The sequence below is a fragment of the Neurospora tetraspora genome (assembly GCF_033439725.1).
Source record: "Neurospora tetraspora strain CBS 560.94 chromosome Unknown B0H65scaffold_1, whole genome shotgun sequence".
Lineage (NCBI taxonomy): Eukaryota > Fungi > Ascomycota > Sordariomycetes > Sordariales > Sordariaceae > Neurospora > Neurospora tetraspora.
Window position 1 is genome coordinate 7,641,256 of NW_026944383.1, and position 24,930 is coordinate 7,666,185.

Genomic DNA, 24,930 nt, shown 5'->3' on the forward strand with positions numbered 1-24,930 from the left:
GATCCACGGACGCCATGCCATGATGCAAGGAGAAGGTGCTCCGCGCATGGTCTGTTCGGCTATCGTAACCGTTTACTCCGGCACACCGTCACGGCTTTGAGAGCATCCTCCAGCTTGTCCAGGCACAGTCCTTTCTTACTAGTCTCCGACGCCTCCGAGATAACGCCCAGTCGCGCTTGTTTAGTCGGGGCTGACCAAGCCATGTTGTCATGCCTCCTTCGGCCGAGTTTGGACCGTTGAGAAATCGTCTTCAAAATCGTATCGTCGTTCCAACATCATCCGAGGCGTCCAGGGCATCCAGATCTAGATCCTGTTGGTTCTTCGTCAGCGAGGCTATGCTCGTACCAGGCTCCAGGGAAACTACTTACCGGTTTTCTTTCTTCTCATCACCTCGGCAACGTGTTCGAAGGTAGCTTCCTCGGCAGTCGTTGATTACTATAGCAAGGTAAGTTCGTTAGCATGACACCTCATCATCACTTTTATGCATATCGGACATTAGTATCACTTATTCACGTTGCACAAGAGGGTCAGTTCATGTTGGAGAAAGCTATCGGTGTTTTGTTTCAATGTCTGGCACTCGTAGCTAACTCCTATTTCCCAATTCCAAAGCACTTCCCGTCCAAAAAACCTTCCCGTCCAAGATGCTCCTCCGTGAAAACTCAGTTAACCGCTCAAGCACCACTGTGCTCCCTGTTGGTCCTTCGAATCGTCCATCTCTCAGATCTTCCTCCTACATTCTTTAGGTTGTGGCGCTCCGACCATCCGTGATATCCTTTTGTGACTCTTTTTATGGCGTCCACTTTCCGGTTCTTCGTAAAGTATCGTCGGTCGCGCTTCTTTATTGGTTCAGAGTCCCAGCTTCATATAGTGAGATTTAGAAGAACTCGTCTTCCTCAAGCTCTACGATGGTGTTGATAGGTCGAGCGTCATGGCGCCAGCTGAGGAACCAGCGGAGCTCCCGTGCGTCCAGGGGCCTGTACTCAGGCCCGGCAAGGCGGAAGTACCACATGTCGTCACTTCCACGAACGTACTCAGCGAAGTGGTAGTTCTCGCCGGGGCACGGGATGTGTTCGATGACGAACCAGTTGGGGGGCATCTCTTCCGCCTTCCACCACTTCTCATCAGGTTGATCTGAGTTGATGATGTCCTCCGCAACTTCCGCAGCGACATTTGTGGTGTTGATCTCGGTGATGTCCTTCGTGATGCTCGTGTTGGTGTTCTCGTCAGTTTGATCCTCGGGCATAGGCTCGAGCTCTGGGTTTACAACCTCTGGCTCATCCCATGGGACCCACGGCAGTGGGAGCTCCTCCTCATGGTTGACCTCAAGCACGGTCTCCGGCTCACCGGCACTATCCCACGGCACCCACGGCAGTGGGAGTTCTTCTTCTTTATTCTCAGCCTCAATGCCCATGGTTTCCTAACCCACGGTCGCAATTGGCTCTTTCTCGTTCTGTAGCTTGGCCGCTTCGTGTAGAGCGGTTTGATGAAGTTTAGCGGGCAGAGAGGCCACATCCCCGACAATGAAGGCAATGAGCTCTCTGTATTCTGGCCAGCTCAGCTCATCAAGTGTGCCGTCGTCATTCAACCAGTACCAGTTTCCGCAGCTCATCTTGGCATATCTCCCTCCCTCTGGGCGCTCCAAGATTGCGAGCATCTCCAACTCGCCCCGATAGTTGGTGAAGTCGTAAGGGGTGCTCATGTCTTCCGAGCCGTTGGATGATGTGAACTGGTTGCTGCTTTGGCTGCGGCAGCGCGCAGGAGAAGGCGAAGGGGTTTCTTCTTTGAGCAACCTTCTGTCGTAGTGGATATCATCGCCAGGTTGGGCGATGGGATCAAACTCGATCCTGGTGGACTTCTTGGCGGAGAGGCAGACCGTGAAGCCGGTCATGGCCTGGTATTCATATACATTGTCGGGGCTCGAGTACTGCGTCGCTGGAGAATCGGGCGCGGTGGCAGTCGTCTTGCTGTTGTCGGTTTCATCGCTAGTGTTTGTTCTATGAAGAGTTAGTAAAGGTCTTTCAAGTGATAGTGAGTTGGTGAGGATGACTTACTCGTTGGACACTTTGCGAGTGTGTGAGAAAGACTCTCCAACGGGGGAGGCGAAGATAGGCTTTAAGGCGCGAGGGCCGATTGGAGTTTGAGGAGGCGCGGCCTCGGGGGTACAGGCGGGAGGGCGGATTGGAGTACGTGGATCCGGGGAGTTGTCCGGAGTTTCGATGAGGAATCCGGAAGCAGTGAAGCGGGCCGCGGGGCCCTCCGGGGTGCGGGCTGGAGAAGCGGCGCGGGCGGGAGACTCGGGCGGGCTGGGCCGTGTGGTGGCTTCGATATGCTTTGCTAGGGCAATGGCGTCTTCCTCGCTGTCTGAGAAGGTCTCCAGATCCTCCTCATCCCATTGTTGGAATGTGGCCTCGATGTCTCGGGCGAGGGCAATGGTGTGCTCCACGGGGTCAGAAAAGCGCTCGACTTTGTCAAGTTCGTCGCAAAGTCTGTGGACCTTCTTAACGAAGGCAATGATATTTTCCTCGGTGTCGCTGAAGTCCTCGAGGTCGTTGAAGCTGCTGTCGGCTTTGTCGGCTTCGTCGCAGGATCGTGGGAGCTCAACGTCCTCTTCCTCGTCCTCCTCGTAAATCGTGGAGAGTTTGCCGTCCACGATCGGAATGTTGACTATGTCGATGTTAGCTTTGATCTCTTTGTTGTCGGATCTGATCTTGACTTACCATTCTTGGGATCGGGACGGGCCGCTTCGACGATCTTTGTCGTCTGAACAATGGGAGCCGCCTTGAGCTCAGTGGTGGTGATAGACGGGTTTGGGATGGGCAAGTGCACAAGGTACATCTTGTCCTCCTTGAGGTGCTTCTCGAACGTCTTGTGGTCGAACTTGTCGGATGCGATGGCGCCGAAGGAATCGTCGTCGTTGTTGGTTGTGGCTGTAGTGCCGCCATTGGTGGTAGTAGTGGGTGCGACGACCTCGGTGATGTCGACGGTGGGACGAATGTGATGGTAAATTCGGACCTTCTCGTCGGCAGGAACAATGAGTGAGGAAGGCTCATTGTCGTTGTGAGCGTCCTGGCTGGGAGTAGAGGTGAGGGTAGCGTCGACATTGGTAGGGGTGTCGAGGGACTCCGAGCTGGTGGTGTTATCCGCGATAGTGGCAGCATCGGTAGGGGCGGCGATCTTGGGGGTGAGGAGGGCCTCGATATTGGTGATCGTAGGTTGGGTGACCTCGGGTGTGGTGATCCTGAGGACGACAATGAGGAAAATGGCGCTGAGGGCGGCCAGGATAGTGTTGCCAGTGACAGTAGAGATGAGGATCATGGCGATGACCACGTTGAAGGTGGTGTCGATGTCGGCAGAATCGCTGAGACCGGTGTTGTTGTCGCTCGCGGGGCGAGCGTCGTCCATGTTGTTGTTGAAGAGAGTGTCGACAATGTTGGTCGTCTTGTCGATGATGCGCGCGAGCGCGGAAGATTGGATAGAAGAAGCCATCATGGCGAAAGATGGAGTGAGGTGAGAAGAGAGATGAGGAGAGGAAGATGAGAAGAGGTAATTGAGGTAATAGTCGCGCTGCGAGGCTTGACTGGTGATAGTTGGGGGAAGATGTTGCGGCTGAGCGGCAAGATCTTGATGGTCGATAGAAGAGTTGAAGGTCGATTGTTAGATGCCGCGAGGCGAGAGTTGTATGTGCGTAAGGACGTTTGGTTGACTTGGTCAAAGATAGCAGGTATGCTTGTGCTTGCGCAATAATGTGATTCTCCGAAGTGAGATGGTGAGAGAAGGATTCAGTTCCAGTTCTGGCATCAGAAGGTGTGCTCTTATACTCTCCCAGGCTGGGCCCGTGCTACTGCGTTGCTGGGTGAATCAAGGTCCGTTTAGATGACCTGTTCACGGTTTAGTAGGGTAGAACTACATGTTTGCTTCGAGTGTCGCCGTCGAAGTGGGCGGAAGGTGGTGGTGACGACGAGGTTGGTGATGCTGCTGACAAGCGACCGTTGGTGTTTTGGTTGTCATGAGCAACCCGGCGACAGGGTATTACACCTGATTGGTCGAGACGGGTAGAGAGTGTCCGGACAGGGAAGGTGGTCCGTGAACAGGCGTGAACAGCTGTTCCTGAGGGGTTGAACAGTGACGAACAGGGCTGGATGCTGATGGACAGTCTTCTGGGCATGGTAACGGGGGAAGGGAATGGAAGACCGGTTGCTCCGTCGACGGCGTTGAGTGCTGGTACGAAGTATTCGATATGATATGTCTGGCGAGTGGCGACAGTCAATTTTGCAGCTGTTGCCAGCCAAGCTGATGGCCCTTGAGTTTACTGAACAGCCTCCAGAGTCACAAGAGTACAAGAAGCATGGAAGCTGGTATCCCTGGTAACCGGCTATATTGAAACATTCGAGTGTCACTTCAGCGACAGTCAAATCTCTAGCTGTCACCGACCAAACCAACGGCCCTCCAGTTCACCGAACAGTCTTCACAGCCACAGAAGCTGGAAGCTCATGGAAGACTGGAGTTGAACTTACAGAGGACTGTTCACACCAGAACATCAGGGCCGTCATGGCTGGCGACAGTCAAATAGACAGCTGTTGCCGGTCATAATGACGTTGATCGAGTTCACTGAACAGTTGTCACCAGTCGTAGAAGTTATAAGACCATGGAAAACGGATTTTTGCCTGGCGACGAGAGGATCGGGGTGAATCTTCGATGAACAATGGGATGCGCTGGGTGAGACCGTGGGATGGCCGCACGAAGTGCATAGATATCGTGGGAGACACTCGGCGATAACACCGCTGAATCGCAATCTCATACCGCGATGAGTATTGATGTCGGTGCTTGAATGTGTGAATTACTACAAGAAAGATAATGTTGATTATTTATTTGCGATGCGTGGTGGTGAAGGAGAATGGTGAGGTAGGGTAGAAATGTGCGCGAGGGCCTCGCCAAATGCATTATTGAGTGGTTCGTGCTCATGTCAATGTTGTCGTTCTCGCTCTCGGTCTTGGGTTTTTTTTGTCACGATAGCACAATCGATTGTGCGTCCCTTTTTGTGTTCGTTTCCATGCCCAAGCTTGTTGTAAATCAATTGTCCGCTCTACTCCTCACGTCCATTCGCAAACATTGTTGTTGAAATATATGTTTCTGTCGAGTGCCCCTGGTGGTTGACAATGCGGATCCGGATGTTTACGGCAAGTGGTTTTCAGGAGACAATGGCCAATTGTTAGTGAAATAAGGAGTCTATGGCAGCTACAGGGGCTTTGCACTAACACTATGTCAGCGCGGGAGAGCGCACAGCATCCTTAGTGGTGGGACAGCGCGCAACCAGAGGAACTACTACACACTAACAAACCACAATACACTTTCAGAGGCCTATTGTTAGCTTTGCGATAGGGGCCCGCAACCTACTATTCTACCGCCTGGGGACATCACTGGATGCAGAAGGGAGCAATGGAACAGATCAGAAAATTATTTCAGTCAAGCACGCACGCAGTCATATCAAATAAGCACTCGTACAGTCATTTCAATCAATCATTGAGGTGGTCAATAGAAGTCATTGTCACAAGTCATGATGGTGGTCAAGTTTCGCTCGCAGCAGTTTATTGTGCTATTCTCAGTGTTATCCGTTCCCCAATCCTTCCTTGCCCTTCGTCCCATACCCCAAGTCCTGATCCCCTCCCGGTGCTTGACCCGGGCCGTACCCCGCAAAGTCAATTCCAACGTCAATCCTTCGTTCCTTCCCTCCGTCTCGGGAGATCTACCACCAAAGCTCATCCTCCTCCCGAACATCCTCCTCATCCTCTTCCTCAATACTTTCCATCTCCAAACTCCAAGCACACCACTTATTCGTCTTCCTCCTCTTACCCAGCACCGCGCGCACCCAAGTCTTCGGCTCCCTCTTTGGCTCAGGCTCATCAAAAGCGTGTTCATCTCCATCTCTCCAGCGATTGAACTGGTCCAGCTCGTGAGCGTTAAGAAGCCGGAACATCCCCTCGTACATCCAGTACACCTGCTCATCGTTGCCCATCACGAACTGCTTCTGGCCGTCGGGGTGGTGGAAGAGGCCGACTACGCCCCAGTCTTCGCCAATGTCCGAGGGGTCTTTCCAGGTGGCGAGGGTGGCTTCCCAGGCGGCGATGGGGTCGGAGGAGTTGTAATCTTCCTCGTCGGCGAGGTCGGTGTAGTCGAGGAGTTCGATACCGGCTTGCGGCTGGTCGAGGGTCGTCAAGAGGTGGTCGGTGGATTCGCGATCAATGAGCTCGATGGGGCGGTTGTCAGAATTATCCTCTTCGTCGGATCCCTAATCCTCGGAAGCGACAGTGATGTCCTGCTCGACCAAATCGGCTTGTTGCTCATTGCCTGACTTGTCATCGTCGTCCTCAAGACTCTCAATGATGGCAATCGCGTTGCTGGTAATGATTCCCTGCTCCGCGTCCGCTTGTTGCTTCTTGTCGAAATCCTCGCGGGTGATGACGGGGGTTTGGCTGGTCCACTCGATAAACTCCTGGTACTCGGCCTTTGACATTTGGCGGATCTCGTCGTCGTCTTCGAGGGCGTACCAATAGCCGCAAGTCATTTGGACGTATCGGCGGTTGGGGTCGAGGCGTTCCATGATGAGGGTGACTTCGAGTTCGGAGGGTGGGAGGTGCGAGTAGTTGTACATGTTGTCGAAAGAGGAGGCGTCGGGAGTGGTGGGAGGCGACTGGCTCTCTTCGGCTTGCTTGGGCTGATTGTTGCTTGACAGTGCAGCTTCGTCAAACTTACTGTCGATTACGCTGGTGTCGGGGGTGGAGTACTCTGTGTTGGGGGTATCCGGAGTGGTGGCGTTGCTCGCATCGCTATCGGTAGTGTTGTCCGTCTCGGTTGAGGAGTTGGTACTGCGCATAAAGTTAGCAACTGTGCTGTGAGTATGAGGTAGGATTTGGTTGAATGACTTACTCATTAGACAATCTGCGAGCGTGGTGAACGATGTCGACTTCGGTGTCGACCATCTTCTCTTCGGAGCTGATGCTCTCCTTCTTGTTGTCGGTCGAAGGCGTGATGTCGGCAGCGATGGCCTTGCGGTCTTGAGTGCTCGACTTGGTGACCTTGATGGCTTGCTTCTTGGTCTGTGGGGACGTGATGCATAGCTCGGGCTGGCTGGCGACGGCGTGCACCCACTGCATCTTGTCTTCCTTTAGGAAGCGCTCGAAGTGGTGGCCGATGCTTGAGGCGGAGGCTCCCATGTCGTCGACATCGGCGACGTCGGTGATTGTGGAAGCCATGGACTTGTTGACCTCGATGATGTCGATGGTGGGGAGGACATGGGAGTAGGTGTGCTTCTCATTCTCCTCAATGGTGAAGAGCTCGTTGACCTCGTTAATCTCAATGGCGGGGCGGGCATGGTAATAGGTGTGCTTCTCATTCTCCTCAATGGTGAAACGCTCCTTCTTGGCAATGGATGAAGTGTCGTCGCGATGGTCGTCGGTGATGATGTCGACATTCTGGATGAGCTTGACTTGCTGAGGGACTTCGGCAACTTCAGCAGAGTTGATGTCCTCGATGAGGAGAGGCGCGGTAGCTTGAGCGTCGGTCGACTGGGTGGTATCCTTACAATTGTCGACGATGTTGGACTCGTGAGTCGTCTTGTTGACCTCGGTGGGGGTGACATCCTTGATGATGGTATCGATGATGGCTTTCATGTGCCGAGCTTTCTTGATGTTGCCGACCCGGCCGACTTCTTGAGACGAATCAATGAGGGACATTGTTTGGAATTCTGGAGGAGTGTTGAGGATGTTGGCGATCTCAAAGGCCTCTGTGGAAATGGGCACTAAAATGGCATGGTTAGACTTGACCAGATACTCGACTGGAAGCTGCGACTATTGTGGACGACTTACCATGAGCGACGCTTGATGCGGCAAAGGCTGCGATGGTCATTTCCTTAATGACGGCAATGGAGGGGAACGCGAGGCGTTGGGTATGTGCCGTGAAGGCGGAGGGCCAGAATGAGATAGCCATTGCGATGAAGGGAAGAATGAAGAAGTTATATCACGATGGTGATGAAGTAAGATGATGAAGGATGGTGAGGCTTCTTTGCGTTGGAGTTGCAATGATGCGTGGGGTGTTCTGATGTTTTTGATGGAGGAGGAAGGATTCCGGTTCAGGATCTGGGGCAGGAAGGGAATTCTTCTACCGTCCCCATGAGGGAACGTGCTTTCGACTGTCGCTGGCGACTGTCGACAGGTTTAGGTGGTTTGTTGACATGGTGATGGTGTTGAGGTTGATACAGCGAACGGATGTACAACACCTGATTGGTCGGTTCAAGGACCTGGAGTCCGAATAGGGGAGGTGAGGACTGAACAGCGCTGAACAGAAGCCTGGTGCTACGAACAACACTCCACGCCCGTCGTATTGTGTTTTCCATAAGCTTCCAAGCAGAAGTACCGAGGACTGTTTACTTCTATGATGTTGTGTGACTGTTTCCAGACAGAGAAGGTGAGCACTGAACAGCGCTGAACAGCAGCCTAGTGCTACGAAAAACACTTCACTCCGACGGTGACCGTCGAATCCTAAATCCATGATGTTCTCTGTGATAGTATCGAGAGCGATTTGCTACAGCGTTGCTATGAGGGTTGACTGTCACGGAGCTTTCGGCTTTCCCATGTGCCAAGACATCAACAGACAGGGATGGAAAGAGGACGACTGCTGCATTGATATGGCCGAGGACACTCGGAGATAGCACCAGCACATTTTGTTCAGTTGTGAGAAAAGTAATGTGAGTTGGTATAAAGGCCACGGGAGATATGATATACGAAGCTTTGAGGTCAAGCCATGTATTAAACGCAGTAAGATATCACGGTTATGGCAGAACAGGTTGGAAGTTGCTGTGCAAATGAGGCTTCACTCCACGATCATCAGATCCACCACCGGTAGTTCAGTGAGATTTGTACACAAGGGGGAAGAAAAAGTAAGTACAAGAGCAGTGCATATGTAGTCAGTAAACAGAATAGGAGTCACTTGTGAAATTTTTCATCCATGTCAATCGGTACGTTCAGCGAAGCAGTGAGATTATCTGGCGAGCTGGTAAGTTTCATGTCACGTCACGAGTCTCTTGGATATGGGACAATGTTAGGTATCTTATCAACTTTCATTCATCTCCTCAGCCCAAATATCTTTTTAACGTCCTCCATCCCTCCTTCATGAACCAGTTCGTTGCAAATCCTCACATTCTGAACCAGATCTTTATCCTCAAGTCCAGTAAGCTCATCATATGAATACTTTATAGTCCTCATCGTCCTCATTATCCTCCTTAAAAGCCTCCAGTCCCCAGACCCTCTCATGGCCTTGGTGATCCTCCACCTCCTCCACTTCGCCAATCTCCTCACATGCCTCCTCATCCTCCTCGTCGATGACATCGAGACCCCAGACCGTCGCCAAACCATTGCGATCGTCAACTTCCTTGATTTCCTTGACTTCGCAGACCTCCTCATCAATCTCTTCGTCCTCCTCCTGAATGGTACCGAGTCCGCAAACGCTCAACGAACCCTTCTCCTCCTCAACCTCCCCGTTCCAGTGCAAAACCGCTGCCGGATCAATACTGCGCCAGTAGTTAAACTCCTCCAGCTCCTCATCAAGAAGCAGCATGAAAGCCCCCTCATATTCCCAGTACCAGCGTTCGTCAGATCCCAGGACATAAGACTTGTTGCCATCAGGGTGCTCATACCATCCAAGCACCTCCCAATTCTCGCCCATGTCTTTCTCCTCCTTCCAGCAGAAAAATTCGGCGAGCGGGTGTCTCGGCTCTTCCTCAGTGTCGGATTCGTCGTCAGAGTAGTAAGTGACCATCTCCACTCCGCGGGAAGTCGCAACGGCCTTGACTTTGGGCTCCCTCTCTTTCTTCCCATTGTTCTCATCATCGTCAAGCCTTTGCTGCGTAGTCGCATCCACAACCTCAGAATCCTACTCCTCAGTGTTGGTGGCGGGCTTCGCATCAGGGTCGTTCATCCAGGCCAAGAAATCCTCATGTTCGTCAGGCAGCATGCGGCTGATCTTGCGGCGGTCGTGGTAGATGTACCATTTGCTGTTGGTGAGGAGGACGTATTGCAGGCCGTACTTGGGGCGGTCGAGGGTGTGGATGGCTGCGAGGTCGTCTAGTTCGTCTTTGGTTGAGTCATTGTCGCTATGGTAGTCGTCATCGCTGGCATAGACGACGCTGGAGTAGTCGTCGGCGTCGCTGTCGCAGGCGAGATCGGATGGTGTGGGCGAGGGGGTGCCGCGTGAGAAAGGCGCATTCGGGAGAGTGGGGAAGGATTGGTAGTTGGTGGGACCGCGGGTTTCATCCTGAACTGGAGAGCCATTGTCGCGGGAAAAACCGCTTTCGTCGCAATGTTCAGGGGTCTTGATTTGACTGCGCTTGTCCTGTGTGTGGGCGATGTCCGATTGAGAGTACTCCGTGTCTTGGGTGTTGGCAGTGTTCTTGCTGAAGTTGCTGTTGACAGTGGAATTGGAGTTGTTCGAAGAAGTGGTGCTGAAGAAGGTTAGTATCGGATTATTCACATGCAATGCAGATGCAAATGGATGCGGATGACTTACTCGGTAGAAACCTTGCGACCGCGATGGCACTTGTCGGTCGAAGCGACGTCTGCATCCTTGGACGAAGCTTGAGCGTCGAGGACGGGGAAAGAGAAGTAGTCGGTCGGAGCGACACTGATGGAAGCGGAGGTAAGTTTGTCGTCATGCTCGTCGGTGTTGTCCATGCTCATGGTATCGTCGACGTCGGAAATGTTGATGTTTTCCTCGACATTGGCCTTGGGGATAGGTCCGACCTGCTCAGGGAAGTTAGCGATATGCGAGAGATTGAGATGCGCGATGTTATGGTATAGTACTTACCTTGTTGGTAGGATCCTGTGCGGAAATCATGGCAATGGGAGCCTCGAAAGACCCGTTGATGATCGCCTTGATGATGGCGGAGTTGGGGAGGGGCAGGCGGTAAGCATGGACGGCAACGCCCGAGGACCAGAGAGAAGAAGACATGGTGATGTTCGTGACGGTTGAAAGGGAAGAGGATGAGTTAATGTTGCGACAATATGTCTTTGCAGTGTGCGAGATGCTTGTGGTTTGAGTTGCGAGTCGATATGTTGACGGTGCAGTTGGGTGTCCAGTTTTTAAGGATGTGGGAGGAAGAAGTTTTGGGACAGAGCTTGGAATGGGGGCGCAATATTATACCCTTGGACAGGTTGGCTGTCGCTGACACCCTGAAGCTATCCCCACTTGCGATCATGGGCGAACTGTTTGGCTGTTCATGTCATGAATAGGCTATTCGGGCAGTGAGATGTCGTTGCGCGGGCAACGAGCGAGGTTATGGATGCCCGTAGATTCCTGGAGACGTAAACAGAACAGGCAAATCCATGTTCAGGTCTTGAACAGTGGTGCTGTTTGAGGATGACACCTAACTGTCCTGAACAGTCTTGTGAACAGTGGGACAGTGGTTGGAAGCTATTCAGATACAATGCCGGCACTGGGACACTCTATGTTCATGTGCTGTACGATGAACAAGATTTCGGACGTGCGCGATGTATTGATAGGGCAATGTCACATCGTGTAGAAAAGGACGAATGGAAATATTCATAAGGAATTGGACAGTAATAACAGGTATGCAGATTTACATTGTCGCCGACGGAGGGGATAACTTTCTGACATGGGTATGGCAGTACTTGGCATGGTATGTGTTTACGTCTTACCTCGAGACGGTACAACAGGCCAACAATGATATACGAGGTTGATGATATGACAATTAGGAGGCCTCTTCAGTCAAAAGGTCATAGAGCACGATGAGGGGGCATTCTGGTCAGGACCTTCCCCGCCCATAGATTAGAGGGCGAGTGCTTGACTACGCAGAAGTACACACCTAGAGGCAGTCATTGCTGGACAGGTAGCAAAGCAAATCACAATGGAACAATTACAATATTAGCATATAACAATCACTAATCAGTCACAGAGTAGCTCAGGTAGCAGTTTATAGCTTTCCATTTCTTAATTGCTCCTTCATATCATACCGCATCCCAATGATCATATGGCTTAATCCATCTATGACTCCTGTCCTTCAATCCTGTCACCGGTGATTTCCTGACCAATTTCCTTGAATCATGACCCCGCCCCAGGCTTTGACACTCCTCTCACTCAAGACTCCTTCTCCTCCTCCTCAGTGATGGTGTCGAGTCCCCAACGGTTCGCGACCGGCTGCTCCTCAATTGCATCGATCAAAGCCGAGCCATCCTCCCTCCGGCGGTTGAGGAGATCCATCTCATATTCCATTAGACGGCGGAATTTCCCCTTGTACTCGAAGTACCATCTGTTATCGTTGGCCAGCGCGTACTTCCTGTCGGCGTAGTCTGGGTGGTTGAGTGACTTTAAAATACCCCAACCTCTGCCTAGCTCATATCGTTTCTTCCAGCGAAGAAGTTCGGCCCAGTCCTCCTCCTCTTCTTCTTCTTGAGCAATATCGTCGTCCTCTTTGGGATACTCCTCCAGGATCTCCAGACCGTTGGAGTTCTAGTCCGCGGGCTTGGGAGTCCATTTGGTGTTCAGATGCTTGGGACGATCGTTCTTGTCGACGTCTGGCTCGTTGTTGTCCGGCTCGTTGTTGTGCATGGCCGCAGTACCGACGGCGTTGGCCTCGCTGATCCATTGCACAAACTCCTCGTACTCGTGCACGACCATTATGCGCACGTTTTTCTTGTCTTCGAGGATATACCAGAACCCACAGTTTAGCCTGGCATACTCGGTGGCGTATCCGGGTCGTTGAAGGATGGTCATGATCCAGAGGTCGTCAAAATCCTCTTGAGTGAATTTGGGGGCCGAATAGTCGTAGAGAGCGGCAAAAGGTGGTAGTGATTCTGTAGTAGGGATGCCGCTTTCGGGTTGGAGAGCCGACATGATATCCGCCGTGTCCTCGGGCGAGATCTCGCTGGGCTCGGTAAGCGCAATCTCCGGAATGGCGGGTGGTTGAGTACCGCACTCCGTTTCGGGGGCGACATCGGCGCTCAAGTCCGGGGAGGTGGGAACAGTCTCGGCAGACTTGTCGGTGTCGACAGTCTGGCAACTTTCTCTGGACACATCGGTGCTATTAAAAAGTTAGTTTCTCGTCTTGCAAAACAAGGGGAGCTGTGATGGACGGGATGACTTACTCAGTGGATAAGTTTCTTTCGCGCTGGGAGATGATGTCATCCGGCTGCAGAGGGTCGGACGAAATGCATGCGTTGACGGCTCCTTCCGGCGCATTGGCAATTGCGACACTAGCGCCGGTTGCAACTTTCTTGCTATCTTCCTCATCCGACTTCTCCTTCAGAACGAATTGTTTCTTCCCGACGATCTTGGTAGAAGAAATCGAAGGTTTGCGCGTGGCTGGGCGATGAATCCCCCACATCCGATCCTCGTCAAGGAAGCGCTCGAATTCGTTGTAGTTGACGCTTGAAGCAGACGCGCTAAGAACCTCGGCAGGCTCGACGAGATTGTTGGGAGCGGGAGTATTATTGATCTCGACGATTTCTACGAGCGAAGCGACATGAGGGTAGGAGTGGGCTTCAGCGTTGGGAGCGCAGGTGTTGTTGATTTCGACGATGTCCATGATCGGAGCGACATGATGATATGAGTGGACCTCAGGATTGGAAGAGAAGATCGGAGAGTCGTCGTGGTCAGTGGTGACGGAAATGGTGGGTTCAGTCTCTTCAATGGTGGTGGCGGCAAGTGTGGTGTCAACACTGGTGGCCTCTTCGACGACACGGGTCGGTTCAGCGTCTTTGATTGTCTCCTTCGCGACATCGAGCGAGAAGGTGGTTTTGATGTTGTGTGCCTCATCAATTACCTGGATATGGTTAGTGTCGACATTTTCATCGTTGGAAGAGGGCAGCTTACCTTAAGAATTGACGAGGTCCGCGCAAAGGCAGCATCCGCAATGTCCATCACGTCGGCGATGGTTGGGATGGAGAGCCGGTACTTATGGGCACCGAAACCCGAGGACCAGAGAAAAGAAGACATCGTTTTGTTGATGATGATGGTAAAGATAATGGAAGAAGGATGAGATATTCGTAATGAGAGTGGTCAAGGGCGCTGTTGAGAGTCCTGATTGTGGATGCGGGAGGAGGAACTTCTGGGAGAGATTTGGGAATGAAGGCCGCCATATTATACCTTCTATCAGGTTGGCTGTCGCTGCGACCATAAAGCCATTTGCGACTCTCAACCTTAGTGAATTCTGTTTGTTTGTTCACATCTCAATGGTGTTGATGCTCGTTACTCGGTCAACTGTCGACGAACAGCAAAGGTGGGCCTCGAGCAGTGATGCTGTTCATAAATGATACTTAATTTCCTGAACAGTTTTCTGAACAGTGGAACATGGGGTTGAGGCTCTTTAGATATCATGACGGCACTAGGATGCTGTTCAAGGAGGACTGTAGTCGTATGTGGCCAACATACTGGCAGGGCAATGTCATATCACCTAGCCTGTGGCATCAAATACAGTGGATGAGAAATTCGTATATAGAATTCAATGGAAACAAAGAACATCCCAATATTTGCATTGTCGCTGACGGGCGCATCAGGTTTATGTCTCCATCCTGTGTGAATACAAGCTACCTCGGCGAGGTTGAACGATACAAAAACGACATATTATATTCAAGACAAGTCCAATGGTAGATCGGAGTTGTTGGTAGGCTACGAAGAGAAAGTAGACATCATCTCCTAGGCTGGTGCCATTAATAGGTCACGTAGGCGGAAGGAGAAGGAACAATTTATGGTCACCGAGCGAACCGGAGAAATTGGTATACATAGCAATATAGAGGTAGTCATAGGTGCAGCAACATCACAATAGTGTAGCAAATTTGGGCAGTCAGAACTCGTATCAGATAAGAACTCGAGGAAGCTTTCCATACGTGAGTTCAACCATAAAGATCCTCGATGTATATATTCCCGCTCCTAAGTCCAACTACTCCGAAGCTAACCCGTTCGTAACCACCATGCCCTTATTTGGCTACTGCTAAGCCCTGCCACTAATAATCCTGCGTCTGCTTCCTTCGAGCTATGTGTCCTCCTTATGATCTACTGCTCCTCGAGCTCAACACTCATCCTCGTCATCCTCCTCACAAATATCCGGGAGCCCCCACTTACTAACTCGAACTGGCTTCTCAACTTCCTCAATCGCTTCGCCCAGAGTCGAGCCCTCCTCCTCCCTCCGGCGGTTGAGTAAATCAAGCTCGTCTTCCATGAGCTGGCGGTACTTCCCCTTGTACTCGAAGTACCATTTGTCATCGTTCCCCAAAGCGTACTTCCTATCGGTGAAGTCTGGGTGGTTGAATGACTTGACGACGCCCCAACCTCTGCCTAGTTCATAACGCTTCTTCCAGCGAAGAAGTTCTGCCCAGTCCTCCTCTTCTTCTTCTTCAGCGACATCGTCCAGGCCGTTGGATTCCTACTCCTTGGGCCTGGGAGTCCAGATTGGGCTGAGTAGCGAGTGGTCCAAGGTGGGCTGATCGCTGTTGTTCTTGTTGAAGTTGGAGGGGGTGAGGTTGACCGCGTCGATCCAGTTCAAGAAGATCTCGTACTCATCTTCCACCATCTGCCGGACATTGTCGTCATCCTCAAGCCAGTACCAGTAGCCACAAGTGAGCATGGCATACTGATTGCCGCTGATTGGGTCGGTAAGTATTGTAACGAAGTCCAGATCTTTCAGATCCTCCCCGGTCAAGTTCTGGCTGGCGTAGTCGTAGGTATGGTTATAGGCTGGGAGAGAGGCCCTGGTTGGAATGCGGGAGTTGGGCTCGGCTGCGAGGGAGGAACGAATATGGTCCGCGTCTTCGTCGGCAATCTCGGTGGGAGGAGTTAGTATAATTTCCGGGATGGCGGGAAGAGCCGACCTCTCGTCCGATTCGGTATCGACGTTGTCGGGCGACGTGTCAGCTGTATCCGGTGCATCGGGCGCAGTGTCGGCGATCTCTGTGCTGACTATCTGTGTGGTGGCGCTTGATGAATTAGTTCTATGAGAAGTGGAAGTTAGTAAACGCTCAATTGGAAAAGTGTAAGTGAGAGGAAGAGCTTACTCGGTAGAAACTTTTCTGGTACGCTGAACCGTGCTGTCGTCCGACTGCGTGACATGGGATGGAACGTGCTTGCCATCTGCACCTCCTCTCACGTGGGTGGGGCGGGCCGCATTTGCATATTGACCAACAACTGCCTTCTTCCCAAACATGCGCTTTGCCGGGCGCGGAATCCACATCATTCGATCATCGTCAAGAAAGCGCTCAAAATCGTTGTAGTGACTGCTGGAAGCGGAAGCAGCCGAGTCGTCAAGGTCGTCAACGGTGGAAAGGTTGACCTCCAGGATATCCATGACGGGCAGGGCATAAGTATAGACGTGAGCTTCGATCTCGGGGTTGATGGAATCCAGGTCTTGGAGGATCATCGGGGCGCTGTCGACAATGTCGATGTTTGAGGCTTCTTCGCGGGTGTCATTGCCAGGGAGGGGACTGTCGATGTCCTTGGTGAACTTGGTGATAGTGGCGCCAGTGACTGAAATGATGATGGCCGGATTGATGAAGAGGTTCGTGGTGGCTTCTTCGGCTGCCTCGCAGGCGCAGGTCGCTTCGGAACCCCTGGTGGTCTGGTCGGCGACATCGCCGGGCAGGGTGGTGTCAATGCTTTGCATCGCCTCTGGGATCTGGATAATGTTAGTATCAGTCGGCATGCTGGATTGAGGGAGAGAAGATATTTACCTTGTCCGTGGTAGTGACGCGCTTAGAATGATTGTTCATCAGCGCGAGCGCCGCGAAGGAAGCATCGCCGAGGAGGATAATGTCGGCGATGGTCGGCAAGGAAAGTCGGTAGGCGTGGGAGCCCAAGTGCCATAGAAAGGAGGCGGCGATGTTGATGATTGGGTTCATTGCGGGAATGAGAGAGTAGATGTTGTTAAGTTGGTGACTTTTAAGTTTGAGAGTGCCTGTCAGTATGGTTGACGGTACAATTGGGTATCCAGTTTTGGAATGCAGAAGGAAGAGATTCTGGAACGGGATCTCGAAACGAGGCGCTCATATTATACCCCTCTAGCAGGTTGACTGTCGCTGTCTGGACCTTGGTGAATTGTGGTCGTTTAATTGTGTTCATGCCCGTTGCTCGGTTAACCGTCAACGATGAACGATGCTCATGGAATCACCAAGGCGAAAACAGCACCGGTGGGCCCTGAACAGTGGTGCTGTCCTCGGACAGTGTCCAGCTGTCGTGAGCAGTATTCTAGGTCCAGGTATCTCAGGCTGTCCATACGCTTCTGCGTTAAGACTTGTACTACAAAACTGGTCCTGAGTAGGGCCCGCGGGATTGCTAGGTGAGCGTCACGGCGTAAGGGGAAGCCTCAGGTATTGGCGCTTGTAGAGGGAGACGGGCATAAGAGCAGACTGGGGCTTGTGGTTACGAATCCCAATAATATTGTGTGTTGGGTATTAGTAGTCCTTCAAATGATGAACCAACCGTAGGTACATAGGGATCACAAGCTGAGGGAGGACAAATCGGGTTGTAAGACTATGAGGGCTGCAAGTCAGAAGACACTCCTTGATAAAACGACAACAAATATATCTACAAAATGAAAAAAGGGAGAAGGTGACAAATCTACATCGCTAAATATCTTTACGGAAGTTTTATTATGAGTTACCACATAATGTTATCGCAGTAGGCGAGCGTCAAGTTCAAGTTTGAGATGCTCCCTGCGAAAACTTCAGGTCACCAGGCCCCACTGCCAGAACAAGTCTCATTAGTGGAGAGTAAAGAGTACGGAAAGCAAGTATAAAAAGAAAGCTCATCCATATCAGTCATTTGGAGCAATGTAGTAGTCACTTTGAAGTCAAATTATAGCAGTGTCAGCAGTCAAATTGATATGTAGACCGTTCTACGAAAAAACTGACCGCAAATAGTGACCATGCCTAATTCCATCCTCTGCCACCTGCCTCCTTTCGATCGTGCTCCACCCTGCAAAAATCCTCGACTTGGCTTTTTGCCAATCCCTTCTCTCACCACCACAGATCTGCATAGTCCTCTTGGTCCTCTCCGCCCTCCTCCTCGATGGTGTAAAGACCCCACTTGTTCCATTTCTTGGGGATGTACTCCTCCGCTGCCTCCGCTGCCATCTCGGCCTCCTCTTCATCCTCCTCAAAGATGGCATCCAAGTCCGGGGCCTTCCACTTGGGCTCCTTTCCCTCAGGTCTCTTCAACTGCTTGATGGGCCCATAGAGGGCAGTCTTGTCCCCATCCCTCCATCGATTGAATTGGTCCAGTTCGTCTTCGTCAAGGAGACAGAACATCGCGCCAATTAGCCAGTAGACGGCATCGTCATTGCCAATGGCGTATTGTTTGTCGCCGTCTGGGTGATCGATCAGGCCGACGATGTTGAAGCTGGTGCCGATACACTCGGCCTCCTGCGACTGCTCGAGCTCGGAAAGGTCATGCGCGTTGTTGAGGTGGTTGGCGTCTGTGAATTTGTCGTCGTACGAGAAGAGCTCGATTCCCTTGATTTCCTGGCCGAGCTTGTCCTCCTCTTGCTCCAGTCTCTCATCCTCTTCAGCTTGCTTCTCTTGGAGCCAGAAGACGAACTCCTCGTACTCGTCTTCGCTCATGAGTCTGGCGGTCGTAGTGTCCTCGTTCAGGTAGTGCCAGTGGCCATTGGTGAGAAGGACATACTTGACTCCGCATGCAGGACGATCCTGAAGATCCAAAACTTGGGACTCCTAGTCCACAATGGCAATGGTCTTCTCGGCCCGGCTGTCACAGTCATCGGGCTGGTCGACAAAGCTGGTCTCGTTATCTTCTTCGGCGAGGCGTTCGTTTCCCTCCTCATCCGTAACGAGGACGACAGGAAGTGGAAGCTTGATCTCCTCCTCTTTGGTCTTAAAGCTGTCAAACCACGCCAACAGGTCCTCATACTCCGATTGGCTCATCATCAGAGGGTTTTCTTCTTCGTCCAAGCGGTAACAGAAACCGCATGTTAGCTGGGTATAGCTGATCCCAGTGTCCGGGCGCTCGATGATAATGATGGTGTCTAGATTGGCCATCTCCTCGACCGACAAGTGGGAGAAGTCGTACCACTTAGATCGGGTATTGTCGCGAGAAGTGGTATTGGCGGCAGCGGTGGCAGTGAGCGCATTTTCCTCGTGGTTCTCATCCTCCTCAGAGGCCTTGGCGCCAGAAGGGGTGAGCTGGTCGATGAAGTCAATATTTGGGACGGAGTAGAGCGTATCTTGGGTGTCGGGGGTAGTGGCCGACAAGTCGCTGTTGGCAGTTTGCTGGCTCTCGGTAGAGAAGTTGGTCCTGTGATGAATTAGTATTTCGCTACTGTAGAAGAGGGATTGCTTTGGGGTCACTAACGCAGTAGAATCTTTGCGAGTATGATTGAGAATGGCTTCTTCAGCCTTGGGAGCAGCGTCACTTGAGACTGTGCTCTCTTGCTCGTTGACAAGTGCAGCCGTGTTGTTGTTACTCTGGATAGGCGAAGCGATCACCGTCGCTTGCTTGGAGGGAGCCTCGACAACCTCGATGATGTCCACAGCCGGGAAGGAGTGGTAGTAAGAGCGGGTTGTCGCTTGCTTGGAAGGAACTTCCACGACTTCGATGATGTTGACAGCCGGGAAGGAATGGCGGTACGAGCGGACTCCATTCGATGAGTTAATAGCTGGCTTCTCGTCGTTGACGATGGGAGTAGCATGAGTCGAGGTAACAATCTCAGGAGCGTTGTTGAGCTCAGCGGGGCAAGCTTTCTTGGTGTCAGTGCCGATCTCCGTGCTGTCGGCGCCTTGGATGACGGTGTTGTCGTCGGCAATTTCGACGTCCTTGGTGAGGTCGACATCCTTGGGGGCGACGATGAGCTCAGTGGTGTGAGAAGCCTTGTCGTTGTTGATGCTTGTGGTGATGGTATGGTCCATAGGAGTGGCAGACTCGATGCGCCGGGATTGTTTAGCGCCCTGAGCAGACTGGGTAAGGTTATTAGCATTGACGTCGTCAGTAGAGGTAGCGAGGCTTTCCTGACATACCTTGTCATCAATGCGATGATGCTTATGATCGTGGCCGGCCTGCGAGGGCGCGACCGTGTTGAGTAGCATCTTGACCGACAGCGCGGCGAGCGAAGCGATGGCGATAGCCTTGACAACGTTGCTGCTCGGGAAGGTGAGAGAGAGAGGGGCAAAGCCCAAAGAGAAGAGAGGGAAAGACATTGTGTCAAAGATGGTTGTTAAGGTAGAAGATGTTAGGAGGTGATGAGGTGCTTTGAGATCTGGATTGAGATCGCTTGTGTGCAAAGTTGCTTGAGCGATGCTTGTCCGAAAGTTGGATGCGGAAGGAAGAAGTTCTGGGACGGATTCTGGGTGAGGGGAGGAATTCTTATACTACCAGTTCTGGGCCTCAGGTTGACTGTCGCTTAAGGCTCTGGATGTGTTGTTGACATGGTGATCAATGAACAGAATGGTTTGTTTACATGGTGATCACTGAACAGGTGTTGTGTTGGTGATAGTTTGGTGGTGGTGACAGGTAAGGATGTCGGTCCGTGCGTCCAGCGACCGTGGATGTATTACATGTGATTGGTCAGATCCGCTCGTTTCGTCCGAACAGGGCAAGTGTCCAGAGACCAGTTCCTTGAACAATCATCCGAACTGCTATCTGAACAGCCATCCGAACAGTCCCGACGATGTTCATGTTTTCTGAACAGCCTCAAAGTGTTCGGCATACCAGTTTACCATCATTGCCAGAGTAACCTGATCTCTAGTAGATTTTTTGGGCCCCATGCCAAGAGGCGACCGTGGAAGGTTTGGAGTGAATGTCGAGCCCAAAGGTGTACCATTGCCGGCGGCTGCCAAGGCCGCTTTGGCACTTGTAGCGCTGTACAGCAGACAAAGAGGGGCCCGAGTCAACGGCATCAATACCCGCTCTCTTTGTCTTGACGGCGCTGGGTCGCATCTTCGAGTAGGAGGTTTAGTTGATGCCGATCACCTGGCACGGTCTGTTCACCGGCCCGGGCCGTACCGAGGATGCGAGTTTCCATCTCCTTGTTTTGTGGCATCTATCCCTGTCCCGGACCCGGCTGTGACATCGGCGCCATCTGTGGCATTGACGGCATCGGCGGCATCGGCTGCGGAGCCATCGATTGCAGTGGCATCATATGAGGTAGCAGCTAAGCGAAACTGTGCATGACCTGGTGATGGGCTTGAGAAACCGGAATGGATGTTCAATTTCCTCGGCGCTCTACCGCTGACTGGTCGTTGCGAAGTCAACACGACCTGCCGCATGCCTAGGACACCAGGACGCCTAGGATCAAGGAATCAACTCGAGCCAGTAGCAAATTGTGTACGGAAATAGATCTTGTCGTATAGGAAGGATCACAACTAGCTGAGTCAACCCATTGAAACAGTCCATGAATTATGATGATGCGGCGGCCATACCTTTTGTCAACTTCTTGCCGAGCAATTTGCCATGAACTACACGAGATGCGAGGAAGTCTTTTAGCATGGTGTCTCAGTATCTTCCTTCTATGAGAGATTGGTGTAATGATTAACTATAGATAAACAAATGAGAGGAAAGATGCGTAACAAATTGTTAAATGTTCAAGAGCTTGATGCTTACCCGGATAACCTCCCAAACCGTAGACAAAAACGCCCGGACCCAAAGCCTCTGCTCGAGTCTCCAACTCCCATTTCCAGCTCGCAGAAACCCGGGCCGTTCGTCTTCGGCTAACTAACAGAATATGTGCGCAAGCTGTGGGCTTCAGCAATGGCAATACAAAGACGTAACTTGGGTGCCTTAGGGTTTGGGTTGGGGAGAGATTCGAACAGTCTGTGATACTAGAGGTGCCCATGCTTGTGCTGAGGCGATGAAGAACGGGAGTTTCTGTGGTACAAACTGTTCCTCAAGGTACTGCCAAGTCTCCTCCTCATCCATTGCGAGGCGCTTGAGCAGCCGTTCCACCAACCAGGCGCGCACACGCTCATGTTTCCGCAATGCTTTCGAACGCTCAGCTTCTGGTATATCTGCTATGGCATATACTAAAAGGAGGGATATTGCCCTCTCCGTGACTAGTGCCAGCAGCTTGCGGACGACAGACTTGTATTCCTCTACTCTCTCGATTTGCGAGGGGGATAGTTTCTTGTTACTGTCGTGGTTTGCCTCGTGGCTCGGCAGGGAAGTCTCGTTCGCGTCGCTAGCACCAACGAGTTTGGTTACTAAAGGGTGGGGTGGTAAAGGTGTACTAGATGGGCCACTAGATGAGTTAGCACATCTGCCAAAAGGGAGACTGATATCACCTCTTTAAAAAGGGACTTACTTGATAACAAAAGTACCGGCGGGCCAACGAAGAATTGTGTCCTCCTCCAGTTTGGCATCGAGAGCGTCCTGTATTGCGTCCAAGACCAATTTTATGATACCAGTTACCGACACGGTGTTGTCGACGTGGGCCTCTCCCTTGTCTTGCCCGAGCACCTTCCTGAGCATGGCCTCAAGAATCTTCTTCTCTGCCCGTTTCTTGATCATGATCTTATAAAGTTTGGTTATGATTGCGTGTTCAAGAACGGTACGCTCCGAGGTTGGAGTACGCGGTTGAGAAAAGAGCCAATTGTCGTCCAACAAGAGTCTCTCGAAGTCTTTGCTGAGGACGCTCGAAGAGAAAGCTCCAGCCTCGTTGATGACTTTGAGCTGGATGTGGACAAACCTAAGTTCCCTCAGGATATGTCCTGCTTGAGGGCTGAACAGATTGCTGGATGCCTCCACCCCAATGGTGTCGTGAGGTTCGTGGACCCTGTGATTGGCCTGCCCGTTGGATGTTTTGAACGCGGCGCCTTCTCGGTCAACTTTGCTTGGGCTGTTGGCCATGATGATAGTGGGAAACCAGTCGTGTGGTGTGGACGGGTAGCTGTTGGGTTTAGTTGAAAAGACCAGTGATTCACACAAATCAAATGCTAATAAAGCAAAGCAAATCTACCCCCAGCGTGACAAATCAAATCTGTGTAAAAAATCAGTCAAATTAATTGAAATCTAGGCGCAGATTTGCTTTGTTAGCTTTATATATTTGTTTTATTATAGCTATGAGATTTTTGTAGCAATATACCTCTCCGATGCGTATGGTGTGACTTTTGCTGCAGACGGTCGAGTGCAAATGTAGGCGTATTAATGAGAAAATTGTCGTATTTTGGCTAGGAAACGAGGGATTATAGTGATTTTTAATACTTTTAATATAGGATTTTGGTGTTGTTGGGCGTCTCCTCTCCTCCCCTTGCCTTTTATTGCTTCCCCTATTAATTAAATCGTTAGTATTTTAATTTATTAAATTAATTCTAATAGTAATACGTATTAAACCGCTATTTACTATATCCTAATTTAGCTAAATAAGTTCTACTATTGCGCTAACTAAAGCTAATATAATTTTGTTGTCTTTATTACTTAGTAAAGTATTAGAATCTCCTTAGTAATCGTTTAGCGCGTTTATTGAACTTTGTAATCCGTTCGGGCGCCCTATTTTTCGATTATTAAAGATATATATTGCCGATTTGAAGAAGGTCGACCCCAATAAATTTATTGGCTAATTATAATTAATATAGCCGTACGTAGAATATAGACATTGGAAATATATATTATAGTCGTGGACGTATATTAAACGAATTAATAAATTGTAAATAAATAATTATTGTTATAGGATATTCCAGGCAGGTGCCTGAATGCCCCACTATATCTTGGCATATACTCTATTAAACGTAGGACTACTCTATCGAGCAGGATATATTATATAAGAGTACTCTCCTTATCAACCTCCGTTAAGGTTAATTAAATCATCAATTCATATTATATCAACCTAACGTCTATCTTACTTATACTCTATAAAATCGTATATAAAGTCCTAAATTAAAGCTCTTGATAATACTTATCTTCAATTTCCTTTAATAAGACTATTGTTAACCGTTACGTACTATTACTCTATCTAATAACCAATTACCTACTTTATTATTCTATATTAGTATTATTTATAAAATATCGCTTCGCGTAATAAATAGAACCCACAATTCAATTTTAAACCGACCTTATTATTCTTTATATTCTTCTTCGTCTCTTCCTTTCGTAAAGGGGAAGATTTTATCTTCGTTTCGTTAATTTTAATAATAATTTATTAAACTTATTACTACTTATTCAATTTACCCTCTTAGACTAAGTATTTACCTATCCCGTAAATTTTGAACCCCCTTTCTTTATAATTCTTTTATTATCCCCTTAAATTTCAAAACTAACCTTTATAATATTAAACGGTAACGTTATTCCCTAAAGAACTTTTAACCTCTAGAACGATAATTTAACACATAAAGTACGTCAAATTTTTAAATTTATAGTAATCTAATCTTAATTTTACTACGAAGAACGTTTTACCCCTCCGGCCGCCGAGCTTTTTATTAAAGCCGCTAAGCTTCGTTTTAATATAGAAACCGGCCAAATTAAAAAAATAAAAATTATTAAAAAAGTCCGAATTACCGCTAAAATAAATAACTTAAATACTATTTCTAATATTATTACAACTACCCTTAAAAAATATAAACGTTTTTTAGAGAGCTCTAACCTCTCTTAAAGAAAAATAATAGAGTAATTAAAAGTAGAATTATTAAATATACGCTAAGAATTTATCGAATTTTAAAAACCTCGTATCCGCTACACTCCTCTATCGGCGTTTATTATACGTATATACTATGCTAATATTATATTTAATATTATTCCTCTTTATAGCGTTCGTTTTAATAATATATTACCTCGTAGTACGCCTAGCTTTACCAATACATTAAATAAATTTAATATATTAGCTACCCATTCTATTAATGGTTTTAGTACTATATTAATTATTCGTTCTCCGCGTCATAATAATATTATAGAGGATTAAAAGTAGGATAACTCTCTATTTAATTGTAAACGTACGCG

The 24,930-nt window shown here is 50.1% G+C and overlaps 8 protein-coding genes across 8 annotated transcripts; 1 reads left to right on the plus strand and 7 right to left on the minus strand.

Moving 5' to 3' along the window:
* Positions 1-274: 274 nt before the first annotated feature.
* On the plus strand, positions 275-821 carry B0H65DRAFT_67188 (uncharacterized protein). The gene is made up of 2 exons (XM_062831257.1): positions 275-445; positions 532-821. Exon 2 carries the CDS (start codon positions 535-537, stop codon positions 766-768), a length of 234 nt encoding a protein of 77 aa, XP_062687446.1. The 5' UTR covers positions 275-445; positions 532-534; the 3' UTR covers positions 769-821.
* Positions 822-874: 53 nt separating this feature from the next.
* Positions 875-3,486, minus strand: B0H65DRAFT_565212 (uncharacterized protein; the record flags this gene model as incomplete). Its single annotated transcript, XM_062830275.1, has 5 exons — positions 875-1,393; positions 1,427-1,994; positions 2,052-2,664; positions 2,718-3,120; positions 3,223-3,486. The coding sequence occupies 5 exons, from the start codon at positions 3,484-3,486 to the stop codon at positions 875-877; spliced, it is 2,367 nt and encodes a 788-aa protein (XP_062687447.1).
* A 2,205-nt stretch (positions 3,487-5,691) lies between these two features.
* Positions 5,692-7,983, minus strand: B0H65DRAFT_536606 (uncharacterized protein; the record flags this gene model as incomplete). The annotated part of the gene is made up of 4 exons (XM_062829049.1): positions 5,692-6,286; positions 6,323-6,863; positions 6,925-7,795; positions 7,863-7,983. 4 exons carry the CDS (start codon positions 7,981-7,983, stop codon positions 5,744-5,746), a joined length of 2,076 nt encoding a protein of 691 aa, XP_062687448.1. The 3' UTR covers positions 5,692-5,743.
* Positions 7,984-9,231: 1,248 nt separating this feature from the next.
* B0H65DRAFT_505869 (uncharacterized protein) lies at positions 9,232-10,998 on the minus strand (the record flags this gene model as incomplete). The annotated part of the gene is made up of 4 exons (XM_062828020.1): positions 9,232-9,924; positions 10,063-10,492; positions 10,558-10,790; positions 10,855-10,998. 4 exons carry the CDS (start codon positions 10,996-10,998, stop codon positions 9,232-9,234), a joined length of 1,500 nt encoding a protein of 499 aa, XP_062687449.1.
* A 1,009-nt stretch (positions 10,999-12,007) lies between these two features.
* Positions 12,008-13,613, minus strand: B0H65DRAFT_565236 (uncharacterized protein). The gene is made up of 3 exons (XM_062830276.1): positions 13,152-13,613; positions 12,631-13,087; positions 12,008-12,489 (listed from the first exon to the last, which is right to left on the minus strand). Exons 1-3 carry the CDS (start codon positions 13,589-13,591, stop codon positions 12,145-12,147), a joined length of 1,242 nt encoding a protein of 413 aa, XP_062687450.1. The 5' UTR covers positions 13,592-13,613; the 3' UTR covers positions 12,008-12,144.
* Positions 13,614-15,073: 1,460 nt separating this feature from the next.
* On the minus strand, positions 15,074-16,895 carry B0H65DRAFT_505872 (uncharacterized protein; the record flags this gene model as incomplete). The annotated part of the gene is made up of 4 exons (XM_062828021.1): positions 15,074-15,427; positions 15,530-15,992; positions 16,056-16,672; positions 16,728-16,895. 4 exons carry the CDS (start codon positions 16,893-16,895, stop codon positions 15,074-15,076), a joined length of 1,602 nt encoding a protein of 533 aa, XP_062687451.1.
* A 1,116-nt stretch (positions 16,896-18,011) lies between these two features.
* On the minus strand, positions 18,012-20,204 carry B0H65DRAFT_415812 (uncharacterized protein; the record flags this gene model as incomplete). Its single annotated transcript, XM_062824005.1, has 2 exons — positions 18,012-18,725; positions 18,786-20,204. The coding sequence occupies 2 exons, from the start codon at positions 20,202-20,204 to the stop codon at positions 18,012-18,014; spliced, it is 2,133 nt and encodes a 710-aa protein (XP_062687452.1).
* Positions 20,205-20,990: 786 nt separating this feature from the next.
* B0H65DRAFT_505874 (uncharacterized protein) lies at positions 20,991-22,848 on the minus strand (the record flags this gene model as incomplete). The annotated part of the gene is made up of 3 exons (XM_062828022.1): positions 20,991-21,157; positions 22,320-22,624; positions 22,688-22,848. The coding sequence occupies 3 exons, from the start codon at positions 22,846-22,848 to the stop codon at positions 20,991-20,993; spliced, it is 633 nt and encodes a 210-aa protein (XP_062687453.1).
* Between the last annotated feature and the right edge of the window lie 2,082 nt (positions 22,849-24,930).

Excerpts from the sequence above, each read along its gene's own strand:
- B0H65DRAFT_565236 (XM_062830276.1), bottom strand. The coding sequence starts at position 13,591 with ATGGACATCGTCGAAATCAACAACACCTGCGCTCCCAACGCTGAAGCC. Across the intron at positions 13,088-13,151 it reads GAAAGAAACTTATCCACTGA|CACCGATGTGTCCAGAGAAA; the intron begins GTAAGTCATCCC and ends ACTTTTTAATAG. Across the intron at positions 12,490-12,630 it reads GGATCAGCGAGGCCAACGCC|GAGTATCCCAAAGAGGACGA; the intron begins GTCGGTACTGCG and ends GAGATCCTGGAG.
- B0H65DRAFT_67188 (XM_062831257.1), top strand. The coding sequence starts at position 535 with ATGTTGGAGAAAGCTATCGGTGTTTTGTTTCAATGTCTGGCACTCGTA.